The 10,963-nt window shown below is 37.2% G+C and overlaps 1 protein-coding gene across 2 annotated transcripts; it reads right to left on the bottom strand.

Moving 5' to 3' along the window:
- Positions 1–2,217: 2,217 nt before the first annotated feature.
- LOC108568881 (voltage-dependent calcium channel subunit alpha-2/delta-3) lies at positions 2,218–10,625 on the bottom strand. Of its 2 annotated transcripts, XM_017930231.1 has the most exons (25): positions 9,507–10,625; positions 9,018–9,099; positions 8,850–8,960; positions 8,560–8,782; positions 8,375–8,506; positions 8,028–8,320; positions 7,863–7,973; positions 7,614–7,806; positions 6,906–7,042; positions 6,744–6,824; positions 6,598–6,678; positions 6,463–6,537; positions 6,283–6,402; positions 6,101–6,172; positions 5,856–5,997; positions 5,753–5,798; positions 5,510–5,697; positions 5,348–5,444; positions 5,219–5,251; positions 4,788–4,889; positions 4,483–4,735; positions 4,156–4,407; positions 3,979–4,090; positions 3,390–3,880; positions 2,218–2,508 (listed from the first exon to the last, which is right to left on the bottom strand). In XM_017930231.1, the coding sequence occupies exons 1-25, from the start codon at positions 9,626–9,628 to the stop codon at positions 2,407–2,409; spliced, it is 3,651 nt and encodes a 1,216-aa protein (XP_017785720.1). In that variant the 5' UTR covers positions 9,629–10,625; the 3' UTR covers positions 2,218–2,406. The 2 variants fall into 2 exon arrangements, with proteins under 2 accessions (XP_017785720.1, XP_017785728.1); XM_017930239.1 differs by lacking the exon at positions 5,219–5,251 and having other exon boundaries at positions 9,507–10,624.
- Between the last annotated feature and the right edge of the window lie 338 nt (positions 10,626–10,963).

Below are 10,963 nucleotides of genomic sequence, written 5' to 3'. Positions count from 1 at the left end.
GATACCATCATCGGCTAGAGAATCACCCAAACCAACTGGCTACGGAGCTTATGCATACTGTGGATCAGCGTTTTCCAAACTGTGAGGCGCGAATATTAGTAGCAGTGAGCAATTTTCCAAATATCTGCTAAAGTATATACATTCCTGTGCTCTTATCCATATTACTGTAATACGTATCAAAAAAAATCAACTTTGAAATTACGAACGTTCGAAAAAGCAGTGTTTTCACATTTCATTGATTTACTCGAAAACTATAATAGATAGAATGAATCCAATATATGCATATGAAAGCTGAATGTTTGTTGTGCTAGCCTTTGAATTGAGAAATATACAAATAAACTTTGATTAGTTTTGGAAGCCAATTTATTAATTACAAATATTTTTTATACAAAATTTATTATATCATTTTGTGCGTTTTTCTCTCTCTATTTTATTTAGTTGGAACGATTACTGGCACTATGCGAGGTATTACTATACTCTACTGTTAATTTATAACTTAAGAATTGCTTGTCCACAAGTGGACAAGTGAAAAGCTGTTGGTTTTTAATCCCAGGATACTTTGTATTTTCATCCATTAGAAACTAAAATTAGGAACAATAAAATTTACATATAATAATGCATCCTTATAATAATGCTGTATTTCAAGGATGTAATCATTCGATACTTACCATTTGTATTGAACGAATTATAATATCTGTATAATAAAAGAAAAAGGCAAAGGAATAGTAAATAAATGTGCAAATAAAGTGTTTGATTTATAATATTGATTTATTATTGATATCAATAAGGTTGAAAAGTAAACAGAGTTGTGATAAATATATTATTTAATTAAAACTATGCAATTCGTTTAAGATATGTGTTTAAGTCTAGTATGAAGTATACATACAACAGACAACAAACATTATGTTTCCTTTCTTTTTAATATTTATATATTTTTATATATATATATCCTTTTTTGGTAATTTTCATCCCACGATTTTATTCCTCGACAAATAAACAATGCTTGATATGCTCTACACATGTTGCTTGGAATTGAATACATTAGTAAATACTACAGATCCTACAAGTATCATCGTCATCGTGTTAATTTTTTTTTTCACCACTTTTTTTTTATAATATATATATAATATGTTTATAACTTACTTACAAATAATTATTTGTTTTAATTGGAAGACTCGGTTTTAGTATAGTGTAGTTATATTCATCCTAAAACTAGAGTGGCCGTATCAAACACACTATACTAATTATACATACATTCATTCAAGTCGCTAGACCAAACTGGAAATATAACAATATTTCCACCATTCGCATATAGTTCCACATATAGATTCATAAAAGTTAGTGTTGTTTTACAAACAATAATAAACAGACAAGTAGTTAGTAAAAAGCGCGCCACCCTGAATAATTCAAATATACATGTATATTTCTTTACGTTTTTCTTTAATTATTACTAGTATATTTATAAGTACTTTTTTTTTTCGCGCTGATTCTCGTTTGTTTTTTTTTCTTTCGGATCAGCGCTTAGCTTCAACAAATTTCTTTTAAAAATTTCGTTTCTGTTTCGTCCACATCCTCTGCTAGAATTCAATAGAATGAAGCCCAAGCATCGGTTCCTCTCACAAAAAGAAAAATAGATAAAGTAAAAATTTTCCATATATATAACACATCTTTATAATATATTCATATATTATGTATATATATATAAATGTATATAATAATAATATTATTTATTTTTTCTTTTGTTATTTACAACAGCAGAAGTGCAATTCGACTAAGTCTAAGTAACCTGTATATGTTTGCTTATATCTTCATCTTATGCTCGAAGCATCATGCACCAGTGATCGATTCTCAATTTCACACCAGTCCAGTATTCCATACTGTGCATTTCTTTAGTATTGTCACTGTTGAATCCAAGTTACTTGGTTTCTCATATCCATTTTTTTTTCCTCAACTTTTTTTTTCACAAATATTTTTTTTTATATATATATATATCATCATTATTTAAGCTACGTTTAAAATATATTTATATAAATTAATACTTTTTACAATATCCAAGTATCGCATTTCATCTTTCACAAAATGAATTCCTTATTGTCGACAAGATTAAACGTTTCCAAATACATTCCAATCCTTATTCACGCCTCCATATCCACCACTTATGTATATATATAAATTATATAAAAAATTTAACTAGACTCACATATTATTATGTTTTTCTTTTTTTTTGTTGTTGTTGCGACCTTTACAAATGATACACACAGAATACATGTACAAAGGCTAATTGATGACACACACTCACACTTCATATACTGGTGCAATTAGATTTGGTACATGTACGGATTATAGGTTATTAATGTTAATGTTATATCGTAACGGATGGTGGCTCGTTTAGTACACATTACCAGATCACGACATGTAAAACAATTTCAAAACCAATGTTATTACCAGCAATAATCCGCGATTTAGATTAAGCATACACGCAGATCCGCATATATGAATCTCTATTTCCTGTAAACAGAAATAGAAGAAATAGTTAAGATTAGTCAATATATCGATTTTTACATGATTATCAATCATATTCTATGCAAATTGAGCTCAGTCAGGATAAGAAATATCGTAACTATAGTAACATATTAACGAACTGAGACCTAAAAGTCAAAGGAATATTGGACTTACTACTTGGATATATTAATCTGTATCAAATTTCAGTTTGCGACAAACGAGTCGACTCAAGTTTCACATTGTGATTTGTGATACACTTGAACGAACTTCACTAATGCGGTCACAGTTAGTTAACCGCAACAAGCAGGCGAATAGTTACTCATCAAATGATGTGAATTGACTGAGTTCACGAAGATTCACTAGATTCGCCAAATCTATTGGAAATTAAAATCTTGTTACGCTCGAATACAGCTAAATTTGTAACACAAGTGAATTTGTTAGAAGATGACTCATAATATACTTCTGTTACACACGAATAGGCAAATAGGGTTAACTAATGTTATATAACCCAAATTAATGTAAAGCGAATTTTGATTTGATCACTTTAACAAGCTTGACAAATTAGGTCACAGTTAGTTAGCTGCGATATTCTGAGAAGTAGGTGGAATAAAATATAAACTTAGAAAGACAATAGCAAATTTAACTTATAGAATGTGTTAATTTCTATATACTATAGAAGTAGAACACGTATGCATTGATGCAATGAATCTGTGATATATGAAAGTTTTTTTTGTTAAATGACATATTCTAATAATAATGTTTTGTTAATTTTAAGATCTGACTCAGTTTATGAAATTATGATTGATAATCGTTGTTAAAATTTGTTATTTGTCTATAATAACTTTGAAATTGACGGTTTTATTAAGGAAATGTTATTGAATTCATACCTCTGGGTGGTAGTTGATGCATTTTGGTGGGCGTCTTCTATAAAGGCTATCCTTCGGCTTGTGAAGACAACCGCCATTTCCACTGTCGTATACGAGTTCCTGAGGCGTGATGCTCAGTTGTTTGCTGCCACAAGGGCATAATGTGTCTACTACTAATAGTATCAAATTGCTATGAGGCACCTTTTGCACGCTGAAAGGCCTCTCGCAACCAGTGACGTGGCAATTGGTCAGCTTGCCCTTCAGCGGATTGCTTTGGCCGCTAGTGTTCAACCGCTCCGGCTGAAGGATGTATAAGTCCACCTTCCTGTCACATGCTCTGACGCCATATTGTCCCATATCCACTCCATCCATTGGGTCCGACTCTATTGGAGGTGCAACGAATGAGGGATTGTTGGAGAACGTGATTGGAGGTATCATTGATTCTTGATCCCCAATGACATCATCGCCGTTATTGTAATCAAAAGCATCGTAATCATCAGGATCAATTATATCTGAAATATAATCGTCTTTAAGTATTATGTTAAATGAAGTAATAAAACAATATACTATATTTAGATATATAGTTCGAGTAGTTAGGGATTATGATTACCTTCATCTTGAGCATAAGCCAAAGCGGCACCGTAAGCAGTTCTGATAAAACCTGTCCAGATAATGAACACTTGAGCAACCCATCCAAAGAACATCTTCATGGGCATTAGTGGCTGAAAGTAAATAGAAGTAATGAATGAGAATCTGGGTTTGACCGGAGATCAGATCGGTGGTTTACCGAAATTTTGTTGGCGTCACCGCCATAGGTGCTTTTGCTGTTGGTACAAGCGCCTTGATAATCATAGACCGGAACCTTCTTGTAAATGCGGTCTTGGACCAGCGAATCCATAATAGTACCGTCAATCTGACCGAAGAAGCGGCCGGTGTGGTCGTGATTCTCGGATATGATGATGAAACCGTTGTTGTCCAGAATGTAACAATCCAATTCTTCGCTGGCGCAAGTCTTCTTGCAAGCAGAAGATCCGGTACACTGGAAACAGAGGAAGCAAAAAAACAAAACAAACCAAAAGTCATTGAGTTAAGTTCAAATAGCCAAGGATGTTACAGCTGATGTGATGTTGATGAAGTGCGATGCCAACGTAGCATGTTGGTACTGGAGACCAACGACGGCGGCGGCAGCACGATGACCCTTGTGTTCGACAAACACTGCATGGGTGGCTGTAACCAAGGGCTTCTCGTGGGAAGCCACGTCGAAGGGTACCGAAAATACGAAACTCTCAGGTTCGACGGCGTGCTGATCCACGGCACGCTTGTACCATGTCTCGTCCATAGCCCGTACGTTCGCCTCACTGAAATGCCTAGAAGGGTTGTTAGGTATAGGAAACTGTTACTGTCACCGGATGTTATTACGGTTGTGTTGCGTCGGCGGGCTCCATGTGGTTGGTCCAGCGCAACAGTCCGCTCCTCGTTGCTACGAAAGACATCGTCAATCCAAACATCTGATGGCCTTGGCTGTAAGAGACAATTAGATTAGAGTGTTGGAGAGGCTGCGTTTCTTATGGATAGTAAGCTCCCTGCAAATACAGATAAGAAATAGCCTAAGGACATGTAAAGAACAAACAGTAGTACTTGAGTCCCTACTAAAACACGTATACTCACTAATCCTGGCGTTTGCATTAACAGTGAACACATAAAACACAAATTTACATTAAGTTCATTTTTCTGCATCATGTTTCCCTTCTAGAATTATAAGAAACATATCTGAATTGCACCATATACCGCGGTTTTCGAATGGCACTAAAACTACGTTGGTATTATGCAATTGTTCTTAATTACTTTACCTTTGTAATAAAACCAAAAGTGTTGCAATTGGGCTAATGTGCAGAGATTAAATAAATTAATTATTTTGTTATTAAGTGCATTTGGTAAAGTTTGCATGCGTTGCGGTAGGAAAATCGATGCGAACTTACTGCTTGTCCTCGGCGTGCGTGGGATACGGGCTGCGGTGTTCCAGTTCCTCCGTTACCATTGCGTCCAAAACCAAAGATTGCAGCAATGTTTTATCGCCTGCGAAATTAAAACAAAGGAATCAGTATCGAATCCCGAGACGTACGTAATATAGAGAAACGTACAGAAATATGCGTCTTTGTCTTGCTTTGTGGAAAGATGATGGTGTTCCCTTTGTGTGGGAGACCTAGGTCTCAGCGACATCCACTTCCAGCCAGGTCTTCTAGACCTCGACAGGAAGTGAAGGACCCTCTCTTCAGCGCTTTTAAACCACTGTTCTCCGGATGAACCGCTGCTGTATTCGCAGTACACCCTGAATATAGAAAAATTTAAAAATGTGTTTGCTGGGTTTTTAAATTTTTATATACCAATCCGGATGCACCTTCCAGTTATTTCCTTTGAAATATTCTTCAACTGAAACAGAACATTAATTTAACGCTTAACAAAAAACATCTGAAATAATAAAGTTACCATTTTTCTGGCTATGCTTGATCTCCTGTTCGGCAACTAGCTCGTACATTCCATATCCTTCCGGTATAGCAAGACCTAATGAAAAGGGCGTTCCTTCGATGGGATTGTAAAAATATTTGTGTCGTCTTGTAGTGACACGCCTCTGCTCACGAATAAGAAACAAACAATATAATGAATCATACCAAAAATAAATTAGAAATGCATATTTCAATGTTTTTAAGTTTATTAATGTTTTAATTCCTTACCATTTCGTCGTAGTGGATTTTAACATTCAGTTCCGTTTCGCCTTCCTTCTGATCTATCATGTCGTGACGCAACTACGAAACGAAATATTCATTAATAGAAATCGCTTTCTATAGATATTCGAAGGAAGTTAATTAATGAATGTAGTGTTTTTCTCTCTTTTTAAATTGCCATATACACTTACATCCAGCAAGGCGGAATGGTTCTCCCTCGGGCTATTTTCGCTTTCGATTAATTCGACTTCGGTCAAGTCTACCGAGCAGTAAGCTGGTTCCAGAGTATCCTCGTATTGCTCATTGTTATGCTATAAAAATACATGCATTAGTTCTCAATGCCCATGCGAAAGTCGCACTGATCTACTCACCAGCGGCCTGAGATCGGGATGGTACAGTACGTGCCCATTGTTATTCACTATAAAGGAGTAACCGTTTACTCCGAGCTGTAAAATGAGAGTTAAGTTTTATTCTGGATGCTGGATTCAACTGGATGATGTACTCACCTTGTAAGATGGCACGAGTTTCTTTATTTCATCGACCGACACGTCGGTACCAACGACTCCGAGAACATTTGCAACACGGATCTGAAATAGTAAAGAACAGATTCTGTTATTTAGTGGTCTTGCTGTTAGGATTCGGGTTCACAAACCGAGTGGTTCCTGCGGTCGAATACTGGGGTGGTAACCGAGGTCATCAATTGCCCCCGTTTGTCATCGGACAGGCTGTCAGACTGAAAATAATTGATGGTTTCATGATTGCTTGCGTTTGCGTCATTGCGGAAAGCATTGGTTTGAATCGATATACTACTCACCCTTCCACCAACATACGACGGGGACCATTGTATCGGATGGTCATTCTGGTACATCACCATGGGCCTTGCCATCACTTCGATGTAATGCAGCACCTTTTCTTGCGCTTCCTTCACACCAGCGATCCTTGTATAGTATCCTAATCACAAGCGAATATTTATAACTTTTCAAATATATATTGAAATGAAAAAAAAAACAAGATTTAAATAAACTGTTGAGGATGTCTTCGGTCAATAACCTTCTCTATTTAGTTCAATAAATATTATTCTTTCTCTATTTAAAATATACTATTATAATTTATATTTCTTCAAAAACAATAAATTTTGTCAATTTAATATATTTAGTTTTATAATTAAAATTTTGTATTATAGATCAAAACTTTCGTTTTATAAAAACTTTTTATTATTCACAAATATTTTTTCTCTTTCAAATATAGGTCAAATTTAAGTAAATTTAATTTTAAATAAGAACTATAATCCTTAGAATAACAACCAATGTTCAATCACTTTCCTCTTTCATATTTTGATGAAATTAATATGAAACTTTCATATTCATATATATATATGACAAATAATTATATACAAACATGATTTTAGATCTGGTTTATCTTCCTTTCTCTTTAAAGTATAGATCACGTTTAAAAAAATTGTTTTAAGAAAACTTCATTATCATATTAAAAATATATAATTATTATATTATATTATAAATACCTTTATTTTCGCATGCCATCCAATGCATTTCATTGGCGCTTCCGGAGTCCTTTCCTGTTAAATAGGTAAAAACGCGTACAGGTCTGTGCGGCCAATTGTACATTTTGAAGACTTCCTTGTATGTACCAGGTGGTCCGTCTGTTATTAACATGATTGCCTGATTGCACTGACACCCATTCCCAGTGCGATTGTACTGAAAATATATTAGAGTTAGTATTTCATCTTCAGGACTTCATAAAAATAACATACCGTATGAAGGATTTCGAAGCCGGTAACTAGAGCTGATGTGAAGTTCGCGATGTTTTCAGGTTTCAAGTTTCTCAGCGATTCCTTCAACCACCTCTTGTTCTCATTATTTGCCTAAATAAAACGGTATAAGGTAAAATAAATAAAGCGCTGATGGTATTAGCTTACCTGAACCAAGGCGTCCTTGAAGCAAGGCACGGTCTCGTCGGTGCTGTCAGAAAACTTGAAAACGTTCACAAAGTCATTATCGGAGAGGGTGTCTAGGATAGCCTCGACTATGGCACGAGCAATCGCAGCCCTTCGTCCACCCATCGATCCCGAATTGTCAACTAATATGACAATGTCCTTCGGGGATGTGGCCGCGGAAACGTACCACATGGACGAGCGAAAATCGTAAACGTTACGCGCACTCCTGGCGCGCTGCCAAACGGAAGACATGTCTTCAGGAGGCCACGCGATTCCTAATGAAGCACGTATCATTAGCCTGAGTAAAACTTAAGATTGACTGCACGAACCTGGATACCGTCGCAAGAAACCAGAGGAACTTCCAAAGAACTGCCAGGACAAAGTTGGATCACCCTCATAGTTGTTCACAAAAAGCGGGTCCAAGTGTTCGGACCATTGAATAGCGTTAGTAACATCGGGATCTTTAATATATATCATTAGGCGTTTTTGTTTAAGGGCATATTCGTAATCTCACCTTTCTCATCAACATGCGGAGGCAGCAATACCGTGCTAAGAGAACTATTAACGGGCAGATGCTCAAAATGAGGATTGGTATGCAGGATCATTTCCCTTGTACCTTCTGCCGGCCTACCTTCAGGCCCAAACATGTTCAATTTTTCCGCGTTGTAATACCTAAACGGTTGCCCGTTGTCCGCTTGAGGAGTTAGAGCAGCTTGCTCCGCAGAATCCATGATTCGCTGCAACAACCAATATTAAACTTCGCGTTTTCTTCCTATTTCTTAAAAGTTTTTTTTTCACAATTACCATTACGGCGCTCATCTTGAAGTCCATCATATTCTTAACTTCGGCTGCCATCTCCCTAATTAATATCAGTCCATCTTTCCGTACTACGTCTATATCTACTTCGTGATACTTCTACAAATTTGATTATTTTAGCAAGAACATTAAATTGTGATGGTGTGGCGTTCTTACCCGCTGCAGTTCGTTCATCCTAGTTAACTGCCTACCGTACTCCCACAAATCTACACCGAATTTAAGCGCCCAATTTTTCACTCTACAAGTAAAAACATCGTATTAACATTTTGCACGTTGATAGGAAAAATAATTAGATATTATCGATTTTCATTGCAGAGCTTATTATTATAATAATCTATATATAATTTTTATTGTAATTATGGAAATGATTTGTATCTCCATCTAAAAGGCAAGACTAGTCCACTATGGGCCAGGAGTAGGGGTGGATCAATACGCCCTACCTCGGCCGCCCGACTATACCCTTTCGTCTTACTGGCACCTTACGCCCTGACCCCCATGCTATGATCCGGCCCTCGAAGTGAAGGCTACCTCCTTGAAAATATTGGGTACGTGCCCAATCGACCCTCCCTGGCAATTAGTTTTGTGCCATCTTAACTTATATACAAAACTAACCGACACTAACTGAAATTGCGGTACAAGGCTTACTCGTTATGGGGAATATCCTCATCCTGTTCCGGGCAGGCGGCCGGTAGTCGGGCAAGCAGCAGGACCAGCAGGAAGAATAGTCCTACTTGCTTTCCGTCCGAATTTCCGTTTAGGCAAGGCATGATCGTATCACAATCACCGCACCTAATGCTCAGTCACAATTCTCAGAGAGTCGTCCAGAAGGTGAATAGATCCCCGCGTCGCCACATCTGTCCAAGGAATCGTTACCCACAGGCTTACACTATCTTATTTCTGATGATTGTCCGGCGGAAGTCGCGAAATTCACATGATATTTTGTGGCTTGCTTGGTGTAATGCACCGGTCGCGTTGTACACACCCCGAGTCGGCCAAATCTATTGGAGGGCAGCAGGACGCGCGCCGACGCGACTCCTCTTTCAGAATAGGCGTCCAGATCGGTGCTCGACACCGGCTGGAGGCCTCGCCCTGAAGGATCGCTAGGGTCCGCTGCACTCAGATCTCGCACAGGGGGCGCAATTTCGACGCCACCACCATATGTGGCGCCAACGAATTACTACTTCGAATCAAAACCCTCGAAAACTTATTATTGCCCTCACCACCTAAGCCCAATTAATCGACGGCAAAGACGACGTGGACGAAGCTTAGTAAGAAGAAAAAGGAGATTTCATTTTTTTTAAATGCGGCACTCCTTTTAACGACCTAAGTCTGCAAGGCGAGCAAGCATTTCGGGATTGGGGAAAATCATGGAATTCGGTAGAATACCGCTGTGTGTGTAGCAACAAGTTTGTTAAATATTGGTCAGAAAGCAGGAAACAAGGAGACCCGCATTCGAACGTGGACCGCACGTTACGCTTCCAGGACGTGGACGACGTCATGCGCATCCCAAATATTGATCTACCCAAACCCTACGATTTGAGTAACCGTAGTAGTAGAGCCTACTACATACTCCAGCGTATTCCCATTTCATCATACAATAACGATCATTATGAAAAATGACGCGTCGCTTCCTCTGCAGATCGTTCACTTCGTCTTCATTTCACATTTTTTTTTTCTTTGCTCTTTGTATACACGTAATCACGTTTACCAACCAACCCATTTATCTTTAAGAACCGGAAACCATAATAAAACTTTAAATTAATTATTTATAACAAGAACCATCAAAACGCAATGTCCACTTTTTCTGGCCTCACGTTATTGGAACCCCGTAACAGCTGTTTCCCGAAAATAAATTATCTAATACATTTATGCGAGGTCATCATATTTTGAGATGTAAAGGTCAAGACGATTTCACCACGATTTGAGTTTAGTGCCATTAGCGTAAATAGTTTAGAGAAAAATACGATACATACATATTATATTTGGACATAAAGACCTACGGTTAATACTTCAATTATTACAAATTGGATTTAAAAACGAGATAATTTCATCAATAAATCAAATTGAAATGATAATTATACAGTAATTGGGGCAAGTAATCA

Source organism: Nicrophorus vespilloides, unplaced genomic scaffold (assembly GCF_001412225.1).
Source record: "Nicrophorus vespilloides isolate i.1.1-1 unplaced genomic scaffold, Nicve_v1.0, whole genome shotgun sequence".
Taxonomy (NCBI): domain Eukaryota; kingdom Metazoa; phylum Arthropoda; class Insecta; order Coleoptera; family Silphidae; genus Nicrophorus; species Nicrophorus vespilloides.
Note: the sequence above shows the minus strand (reverse complement) of the source record. Positions and strands in the feature narration are given on the sequence as shown.